Consider the following 10830-nt stretch of genomic DNA (forward strand, 5'->3'; position numbering starts at 1 on the left):
TTCTGATATTTTCTTTTTTAGTTTGGGATATTTTTTTCCCTTTCCCCTATTACTTTTTTGTAGCAAGCAGTGGGCTCATTTCATGGGAGCTGAAGGAACAGGGACTATAGGGGAAAGACAGGCATGCCTTCAGAGATGACATTTTTAATTAATAGTTGAGGACAGTCTAGGATCAAAGATAGGCTAGAATGAAAATCTGGATTTAAATATTGTTAAACTGGGACTAGACCATGCAAAAACTTCAGGTACAAACTCTTCAGAAGCAGGTCAACCAAATCAGCAGAACTGAATTCAAATCTGATTTGAGTGAGGTCTAAAATAAATAGCTTGATCTTATGTCTCATTCCTTGACACTTGTCTTTCTTATCCCCATATTAATGTCCAGACAGTATTTTTGCTCTTTTTCCTTGATTTCAAATTTTTCTTGTGTAAGAAAAAATAAAGGGTTTCTTGGGAGGAGAAAAAAATATGTGTATTTTAGGGAGGGGGCTCCTGCTTTTCTGAGGAATCACAGTGAAAAACAAAATTTTTATCAGAGTTGGAAACCTGAACATGAATGCTAGTAGGAATGCAGTTGAAGTGCTACAGCACCATCTCCTGGAAGTCAGACATTTCTGATATTTCTAGACTGGATTTAATACACAGAGATATGAAATTTAACTGGGGGTTAATACATTCTCTTCACAGAAATGTTTTAACAAAATATAGAGCTACAAAAATTAATTTCCATGAGCTATAATATTTTTCAGCAATTTTTTATTTATAGGAGTTTACTGCCATCACGCAGTACTTAGTCCTTAAATTCAAGTATTTGAGGCTAAATCATGAGAAAAGGGAGTCATAAAATTTGACAATAAATTAATTAGAGCTTGTCTTTCAACTAAAAATTACTTGGTTAATTTTTAGTAATTTAGTACTTGTACTAATACTTAGTAATTGTGAGACAATAATAAAAATATCAATATAATTCTGCAAAAAATAATAAAAGTACTTAACTAATAATGGAAGAAAGCACTAAAAATAGTATTTAAGATTTTGAGAATTTACATTGTCAATTTCTGTTTTCCTAGAACCAGATTTATAACCCAGAAGCATAAATCAGTCTTCCAAAAAGGTGATAGTCAATGTGTAAATATGTATTTTTAAAAAAAGAAGTACAAGTGTTATATCCATGAGGATATACCATGAGGATTCTTGATGATTTCCTCCCAAATATCTACTGAAAATTTTTAGCTGATCATAGTATGCCCAGGCAAGTTTTTCCCAAAAACCAGAGGTTTTCCTCCATGTCAAGTGAGCAATTTCCACTCCTGCTGAGGATGTGACTGCCTGAGGAAAGGTCCTGCCTGTCAGCAGTTCTGGCTGGGAACCTGTCCCCAGGGCGAATGGCCCATGGCTTCTCCCAGTCTGTGCTGCAACATCCCCCTGAGCTCCTCTCGGCTCTCAGGGCACATGGGGTGCTGCAAAGCAGAAGCTGCAGCCTAAGGAGCCCTGACTGGGGCAATTCACAAACAGCATTTGGCAGGTCAGCTGTTTTCCAGATCAGGTGTTTTGTGCTGAGACTAAATCCTCTCTTACCCTGTTTTTTGTTCCATGTGCATTTTATCTGCAGAGGGGTAGACTCCACATTTTTAAGTGTTGTCCAGCAATAATAAATCAGAGAGCCCTGGAAAGGGGTTTCCTTTGCTACAACTCAGTTCAGCAATATTGATAAGCATAACAGGAACTCAACAGAGCTCAATAGGCTTTAAGACAATTTGCCCTCATGCACCAGTGCTGAGCCACTTTTTTTTTTTTTTTTTTTTTTTTTTTTTTTTTTTTTTTTTTTTTTTACAGAATTCTTCCCGCTTTTCCGCCTGCTCTCTGCAAGAAGCCGTGTCTCGTTGAGACACATCCAGAAACAGCTTATGTTTTTGCCGTGTTCACATTTCTGGTTTAAATTTACAGCGTGAGCTGTCTCAGCCAAGCTTGGCAGCCGGGGCGCTCGCTGCATCCCGCGGCGGCTCCGCTCCCGCAGCGCCCGGGGCAGAGCCCAGGGCAGAGCCCGGGACAGAGCCCGGGACAGAGCCCGGGACAGAGCCCGGGACAGAGCCAGGGACAGAGCCCGGGACAGAGCCCGGGACAGAGCCTGGGACAGAGCCCGGGACAGAGCCTGGGACAGAGCCCGGGACAGAGCCTGGGACAGAGCCCGGGACAGAGCCTGGGACAGAGCCCGGGACAGAGCCTGGGACAGAGCCCGGGACAGAGCCAGGGACAGAGCCTGGCAGAGCCCAGGGCAGAGCCTGGGACAGAGCCCGGGACAGAGCCTGGGACAGAGCCCGGGACAGAGCCTGGGACAGAGCCTGGGACAGAGCCCGGGACAGAGCCAGGGACAGAGCCTGGCAGTGTGGTGGTGTGGATGGTTGGACTTTCCCCATTTCAGTATGTTAAACCTCAGTTGGACTCCACAAAGAAAGTTGGGACAGTGTAAGCAGGAACAAGCAGGTGCTGTGAAGGACTGTGACAAGGAAAAGAAGGACAGACGAGGGAGAGGATTTAAAGAGAGAGACTTAAGGAAGAAGGAGAGGGTGCTGAAAGAAGGATATAGGAAAGAGGGTTTTGAGGCAGAGAGAAGTTGAAAGATATATGGGTGGTTTACCAAGTAGGAAGGATTTAGATATGTGGAAAAGATGAAAGGCTGGTGGGTCCTATATTGTATGTTCTGTACAATGCTGTATGTTCTGTACACCCCCCCTTAATTGAAATTCATAAGTTCCCCTTGGTCACATGTTACCTTTTCCCCTCTTCCCGCCACTGTGTTATCCCTCCCCTATCCCCTAATTGGTTCAAGGCTTGCAACCCTTCCCCTTATCTCCCAAGTGTCAAGGTTCCATTGGTTGCCGCAAAGAGGGACTCCCATTTCTCCTCCCCTACCCCGAAAGCATATAAGCTGGTGCATTTCTTTGTTCGGGATCCAGTTCCAGTTCAGCCTGGTTCCACTTCGGTCTGGACAGTGCTATGTTGGATTAAAGTTGTGGTTCCTCTGTCTGGCTGGCTGGATCCTCCTTTCTCGCTCTTAGCGCGTCGCTTCAGTTATCCTACTGCCGTTCCGGCCTCTCCCAGGGACAAGAACCCACAGGGCTGACCCCTTCGTTCCGCTGAGGGGCAGCTCGGATTCCGCTTGCTCCGGTGCCTGGGCTGGCTCGGGGTGAAGCCAAGGGGCTTAGTAGCGGCACCGCGACAGGTGGCTGGCACCCCAGATGGGACCCTGAGGAGAAGCCTTGAGTTTCCGTGGAGGCTCTTGTCTTCCCTCTTTGTGGTCCCCGTGAGGATTGGCGGTGCTTGCACCAGGCGCGAGCACCGAAGAGTTTCAGATCCAGGGCGGTCCCACCGCTGCGAGTCGAGCAGCCTCTTCGGAGGAGCGCTCCTCGCAGATCCAGGAGGCAGCTTCGTCGGCAGCACTCCCGGCGAAGTCTTCTGTGCGCTGAGGGTTCCCCAAGACCGCAGGTAAGTACCCTCCGTCGGGGGCACGCGATCAGGACCCCCTCTCCAAGCCACGGGGGAGGGCTCCGAGGAGAAGTCTGCGCAGGACCGGGGGGTTAACGCTTTTGTTTTCGCTCCCGGTTTGGTCGTGCCCAGGCGGTTTTCAGTTCTTTTCGTTCGGGTTTGTTTCGTTCGAGTGCTCCTGCCAGCTCTCGAGGGAGGCTCGGAGCTGGGGGAGAGTCGGGTTTTTGGGGACGTTGCGTGTGCCGCGCGCCGGGAGGATCGGTGGCTTTAGCGAGTGCAGGGTTGCCCGGTTTTTAAGTTGCGGCAGTTACGGTTTTCTGTTTGAGATTTAGTTGGTCCGGTCTTGGGTGAGGGTGGTTTTTCAACACCGGCGAGATGGGTGCCTCGCTTTCGACCACCCAGAAAGGAGTTTATTATGTTCTTGTTAGAGTTTTGGAGGAGAACAAGGTTCAGTTCTCCCGCGGTTCGTTAAAAAGGCTGGTGCGGTGGCTTTCCGTGCAGTTCAGTAACACGTCTGAGGAGCTTGTGAGGAACCCCCGTTACTGGGAGGCGATCGAAAAAAAGGCGGCCAATTCGGATAAATGTCCCCAAGATTTTATGTTTTTGATTGTCAAATTTAAAACGATCGCTAACAGCTCTCCCCTGCATGAAAAGCCAACGCGACCGCCCGCCCCAGTTTCCCGTTCCCCTTCTCCCAATCCCCGTGTTCCTCGGAAGGGAATTCTGAGGAGAGCCGCAGACCCTAGGTCTGCCAGCCCAGGCTCTCATCAGAACTCCCGGTCCCCCAGCCTCAGCAGTCTTGTCCGGACTGCTGAGGAATCCTCGGGTCGCCCTGGACAAGCGGCCCGGGGACGCAGCCCTTCCCCTGTCTCCCCACGTTATCGACCAAAAGTTAGATTTAATCTTGCTGCGTCACAGGAGCCACAAGATGGCGCCTGCGACACACAAGATGGCGCCCGTTCGCGCCGTTCTCCTACCCCTCCCCCGCGTCCCCCTCCCCCGAAATCCAATCCCTTCCTTGACCCAACCCCTTCATACCCGCCCAACCCCTTTTATCTGCCCAACCCATTTTACCCCTTGGTCCCTCCCACACCCGCCCCCTCTGTTCCCTCCCTTGCTCCACCCATGGCTCCTCCCACATACCCGATGTCTCCTCCCTTTGTGGCCGCCCAAACCCCGCCTTCGGTCCCTCCCTTTTCCCACGCTGACACTCCTCCCACTCCTGCCCCCTGGCCCGCCCTAGGGGCGGAGCCAGGCACTTCTCCCCACCCCGGAAGGAGGCCATCTTGGAATGGTAGTTCCCACGCTGCCTCTTCCGGTTCCCACGGTAGGGAACCGGAAGACAACAGCGATGGAAACCAGGAAGTGCATCTCTCAGCTGCGCCTGTCACCTACCGAAAGGCTCGCGGGGGTGGCGAACCTAAACCGAATTGGCAGCCATTTTCACAAACTATAATTCGAGATTTATGTAAGGCGCACAAAGAGTTTGGGAGAGAGAGCCCGTACTTCCGCGGCCTCCTTCAGGCAGACCTAGCAGCTGCGACAACCCTTCCTGCAGACTTAAAGCAATTATTTTCTTGCCTGATGACACCGGCTGAATTTGAATTATGGCTTGCTGCATTTAGGCAAGCCCTGCGGGAAGAGCTGCCGCACCTGCCACTCCCAGCAATTGATGAGGGAGGTAATCCCCTTACTGTTGAATTGCTGGGAGGAGAAGGTTCCTTCGAGTCCCCTCAAATTCAGGCACTGCTCATTCCACCAGCAGTTTTGCCTAGGGTGCGAGACCTGGCCTGCAAAGCCTTTTTCACGATGCAGCCTCGTGCACCCCTGCCGCCGTTCACCCAGATTAGGCAAGGGGACACAGAATCATTTGTAGATTTCGTGGACAAGATGACTAGGGCTTTAGAAATACAAGTAACGGACGGGCTCGCCCGTAAGAGAATTTTGGAGGAGATTGTTTTTGCTAATGCTAATAATGTGTGCAAACAAGCGATTTTAAGTCTCCCTCCAGAACCCCCACGGACTCTACAGGTGATGCTGCAAGTTTGCCAGCAAAAGGTCCCTTTCCTGCTTCAACATATGACCACCGCAAGCAAGCAGGGAACTCGGCAGGTGCATGCTGCGGAAGATGCGACTCTTCGTCGCCCACAGGCTCGCAAGCCGGCAGCGTCGAACCCAGCTAGAGCACGGGTCGAGTGCTACCTCTGCCATGAAAAAGGGCATTTTGTGAGCCAATGCCCGCATAACTTGCTGGCAAAGCCTCGGCCGCAGCAGGAGGACTCCGAACACAATTCAAAAAACTAGGGGGGGAGTGCGGGCCCACCCGGCATGATGACCCCAACAGGGTGGGCAGTGCAGAAGAGAAGGCAGTCAACGCCTTTGGGGGTCACTGGACCAAGACAACTATCTCGGACTGGCATTTCCTTCACCCTTCCCAGGAGGGAACTTTCCCGGACTTGACGTTAACACCATTTTGTAAACCTTACAGGTTGAGGCTCACTCACAGTGCGCACCTCAGAGATACCAGCTGGTACCCAGTTCGCGTGGATTGCGAAGACCTTCTGGACTGGCCGTTTCAAAGGAAAGGTAAGTTCATTGTTGTTGGGGACTGTAAATATACTCCGCAAGACATTGAGGTATACCCGGGGACCTATAAGGGTGACCCCAGGTTCCTCAATGTCTGGCTGCGTTCCACTCATCCCCCAGCTTTCCACCCAAAGGGACAAATAGTGGCCCAGGCAATTCCACACACCAGGCCAGATCAGTATCAGGTTTACCCTGAGGAAAGGCCACTTTCAGTCAACGCAGTGCATCGGATCACAGAAGAAAAACCTATAATACAATGTACGATGTCCATTGGGGATGAGTCCGTTAATAAAGGTCTTCTTTTTGACACAGGAGCGGATGTCACGGTCATTCCCACCCGGGAGTGGCCGTCACATTGGGCCTTGGAGGACGCGCCGGCGAATATCTCCGGAGTAGGGGGTTTTCAATCGGCTAAGAGATCAGCGCGCATGGTGAAATTCACGGGGCCGAAAGGGCAATTGGCATATACGCGCCCTTTCGTTTGCAAATATGAACGGCCCCTGCTTGGTAGGGAGCTCATGTCCCAATGGGGGGTCACAATTAGTATCCCAGACCCCCCTCAGGTTTTTTGCCTAGCGGTCACTGAGGAGCGCCCAATCCTCAAACTGAATTGGAAAACGGATAATCCAGTGTGGGTTGACCAGTGGCCGCTATCCAAGGAGAAATTAAAGGCGCTCGAGGAGCTCGTGGAGGAGCAGTTACAGAAGGGTAATATCGTGGAAACGAATTCCCCCTGGAACTCGCCCGTCTTCGTCATTCGAAAGAGTGACGGAAGGCGCTGGCGCCTCCTTCACGATCTTCGACAAATTAATAACGTTATAGAGGACATGGGATCCCTCCAACCAGGAATGCCATCCCCTGCCATGCTGCCCCGAAATTGGAATCTGGCAGTTATTGATCTGAAGGATTGCTTCTTCCAAATTCCCCTACATCTGGATGACGCACCGCGTTTTGCCTTCTCGGTGCCTACCATCAACCGAGCGGCCCCAAGGAAGAGGTATCACTGGAGGGCTCTTCCCCAAGGTATGAAGAACTCCCCGGTGATGTGCCAGCTGTACGTCTCTTCCTTGCTGCGTCCTGTGCGCGCAGCCGCGGAGGAGGTTATCATCCACCATTACATGGATGATATCCTCATTTGCGCCCCAACAACAAGCGAACTGGATAGAGTCCTCACACGCGTAACAGATTTGTTAGTTGCTGCAGGGTTTGAGCTGCAAGCAGAGAAGATTCAGCGGATGCCACCCTGGAAATACCTGGGGCTGGAAATCGGACGGCGGACCATTGTTCCCCAAAAATTGGCTATCCGGACATCAGTCCGGACCCTTGCGGATGTCCATCGACTCTGCGGAGAGTTGAATTGGGTGAGGCCCTGGCTGGGTCTCTCCACGGAGGATCTAGCACCCCTCTTCGATTTATTGAAGGGGGGAGATGAGCTTAGCTCTCCCAGGGCGCTCACCGCGGAGGCAAGGAAAGCACTGGAGAAGGTACAACAGGCGTTGTCATCACGCCAGGCGCACAGATGTGACCCCGGCTTACCCTTTCGGTTCGTGGTGCTGGGTAAGCTCCCGCATCTTTTTGGGGTCATTTTTCAGTGGGATTCGAACACCACACAGCATGACACCAAGGGCCACGGGGGGAGAGATCCACTGCTGATCATAGAGTGGGTCTTTCTTAGCCACCACCGGCCCAAGAGACTTACGAGGCCACAAGAAATCATGGCTGAGCTGATCCGCAAGGCACGTACGCGCCTTTGCGAGTTGGCCGGTTGTGACTTTGAGTGCATCCATCTCCCCATCAAATTATCCTCGGGCCAGATCACCAAACCCATGTTGGAAACTCTGCTTCAAAATAATGAAGCTCTACAATTCGCTCTGGACTCTTTTACGGGCCAAATTTCAATTCATCGGCCGGCCCACAAATTGTTCAATCTGGATGGAAATTTTGAATTGGCATTGAGGAGTGTCCGAAGTGCAAAACCACTCCAGGCCTTGACCGTTTTTACAGACGCGTCCGGGGCTTCTCACAGGTCAGTGATGACCTGGGAGGATCCCGAAACTCAGCAGTGGGACAGTGATGTTGAAATCGTTGAGGGTTCGCCTCAAGTCGCTGAGTTGGCCGCAGTCGTCAGGGCATTAGAGAGATTTCCCGGACCGCTAAACATAGTTACCGACTCTGCCTATGTTACAGGGGTAGTGTCCAGAGCTGATCAGGCAGTATTACAGCAGGTTTCCAACGACGCGCTTTATGCGCAGCTCTCGAAGCTTATAAAGCTTGTGTCCCACCGAGAGCACCCCTTCTACGTGATGCACACAAGGTCGCACACCGATTTGCCAGGGTTTGTTGCAGAGGGCAACAGGAGAGCAGATGCTCTCGCTGCTCCTGTGACAAAGACCCCACTGCCTGACATATTTCAACAGGCACAGCTCAGCCATGCTTTGTTCCATCAGAATGCACCAGCCCTGGTCCGCCGATTTCGTATCACCCGGCAACAGGCCAGGGCGATTGTGGCTTCGTGCCCATCGTGTCAATCCCACTCCGTGCCGACCATGCACGCCGGAGTCAATCCCAGAGGGCTGGGAAGTTGTGAAATCTGGCAGACCGACGTCACCCATGTGGCGGCGTTCGGGAGGCTCCGGTACGTGCATGTGTCCGTTGATACCTTCTCGGGTGTAGTCTATGCCTCCGCACACGCAGGGGAGAAGGCCTCCCACGTCATCCAACACCTCATTCAGGCCTTCTCTTTCATGGGCATCCCCAAGGAAATTAAAACAGATAATGGCCCTGCGTATACTTCCAGGGAGCTTGCAGATTTCCTGCAGCAATGGGGAGTTGAGCATAAAACGGGCATCCCTCACTCCCCCACGGGTCAGGCCATTGTTGAAAGGACTCATCAGAACGTCAAACGGGTCCTTCAACAGCAAAGACCAGTCCTGAAGGTTGAAACTCCATCAATCAGATTGGCAAGGGCACTTTATGTGTTAAATTTCCTAAATTGTTCTTATGAAAAACCAGATCCGCCCGTTGTGCGGCATTTCAATAGCAACCGCGACTGGGACCTGAGTGAGCAGCATCCGCCGGTGACCGTAAGGTTTCCCGAAACAGGGAAAGTGGAGGGTCCACTGACGCTTTTGACGTGGGGGCGCGGGTACGCCTGCGTCTCCACTGATGCCGGGCCGAAGTGGATACCCTCCAGATGGGTAAAGCCTTATATCGAAAGAAAAACAAAAGTCCGAGAAAACGAAAAGCCTCAAGTCGCCTCCGCGGCTCTCCGCCGCAGAAGGCGTGAGTCCAGTGACTCAGAGGAAGAGGAGGAGCAGTCAGAAGGCTGGGAGGACCCCTTTTTCTGTGATTTCCCACTTTGTAACGATTTGTTTTTCTGAGTTTCTGTTTAGATCCGTCCAACCATGAGCGCCAAGACTGCCATCAGTTCAGCCGTCCTCTTCGCCAGTCTCCTGACCATCGCCCAGGCGTGGCTCGTCCCCCAGCCGCAACAGAACGTCTGGGCTGTCTTGGCCAAATCACTGGGCCAAGACCACATATGTCTCAACCAAGCGAGTGCCGCGAATCCCATGGCATCCTGCCTCGTGGGGATCCCATTTAAAGATCGTGAGATGCCCAAGATGCTTCTAGGTTATGCTCAAAAACTTAGACAAGAAGCTGCTAAAATGGAGCATAACCTAAAGCATGCCCATTACATCGTCGCGTGGTACAATTATATTAAAAGTCTTCCAAAGTTAGAAAACGAGCCTCAGGAGCTGGAGCTTCTAGGTTCCGCCAGAGCCGAATCTTGTTTTCATATCCGCAACGACCACGTCCAGCGTCACCACCGTCATTTTGTCTCCTCCAAAGCCCATTTTAATACTCATTGGTGTAACGCTGTGTCCTTTAGTTATCCTCCAATCCCTCCCCAAAAATCAGCCCAAGTCTTTGCCCATCCCCGCCAGCTTCCTAGGGGAACATTCTTGATTTGCGGAGACCACGCATGGGCAGGTATCCCCTCTCACCTCTCCGGAGGCCCGTGCACCTTTGGGACCCTCGGATTGTTTTCACCCAACAAATCACAAATTTTGGATTGGGTTACACAAAATTCTACAAATGGTGCACATCTATTGGCACACTCTAGAAAGAAGAGAGAAGACTACTCTCTCAAAAAATTGGCAGACGATTGTGATGAGGAAATTATCCATTGGAGCAGATCTAAAGGCATCGCAATCACAGTATTTGCGCCGTGGGTCGCCATTGCTAAGACCCTCGGAGAATTAGGCCATTTGGAATGTTGGGTAGCTAAGCAATCCCGTTTGACTTCTAGGGCCCTATCAAACCTCCTGAAAGATGAGGAAATTACGAGGCAGGCAACCCTCCAGAATCGTGCAGCCATCGATTACCTCCTGCTCCTCCACGGTCACTCGTGTGAGGAGTTTGAGGGGCTCTGCTGCTTTAATTTGACATCTAGGGCCAAGGGGACTCGCGAGGCACTCAAACAAATGGAAAACATGATAGGAGACATCAAACAAGAATACGGGGACTGGCTCAGTAATTTATTCAAGGGATGGGGGATCTCGGGTTGGACGGGATCGATTCTTAGAACTGTTCTGTTAATTGTTTTTGTGCTTTTTGTTGCTATTGCCAGCCTTGGACTAATGAAAAAGATGTTGCAGAATTTGATTTCTTCCTCCACATCACCACTCAAAGCTGAAGTCCACCGAGTAGCCGTTGAAGTAGGCCCAGAAGTGTTCAAGGAGGAGGAGGAAAGCTTCG

At 51.3% G+C, this 10830-nt stretch overlaps 1 protein-coding gene across 1 annotated transcript; it reads left to right on the forward strand.

The window, feature by feature from the left end:
• The first annotated feature begins 4604 nt into the window (after nucleotides 1–4604).
• Nucleotides 4605–9511, forward strand: LOC134565624 (endogenous retrovirus group K member 8 Gag polyprotein-like). Its single transcript, XM_063425255.1, has 2 exons — nucleotides 4605–6072; nucleotides 9465–9511. The coding sequence occupies exon 1, from the start codon at nucleotides 4612–4614 to the stop codon at nucleotides 5788–5790; it is 1179 nt and encodes a 392-aa protein (XP_063281325.1). The 5' UTR covers nucleotides 4605–4611; the 3' UTR covers nucleotides 5791–6072; nucleotides 9465–9511.
• Nucleotides 9512–10830: the final 1319 nt, after the last annotated feature.

This window comes from Prinia subflava, chromosome 2 (genome assembly GCF_021018805.1).
Source record: "Prinia subflava isolate CZ2003 ecotype Zambia chromosome 2, Cam_Psub_1.2, whole genome shotgun sequence".
In the NCBI taxonomy this organism is placed as follows: Eukaryota; Metazoa; Chordata; class Aves; order Passeriformes; family Cisticolidae; genus Prinia; species Prinia subflava.

What these genes read in the sequence shown, in the direction of transcription:
- LOC134565624 (XM_063425255.1), top strand. Translation starts at nt 4,612, where the DNA reads ATGGCTCCTCCCACATACCCGATGTCTCCTCCCTTTGTGGCCGCCCAA.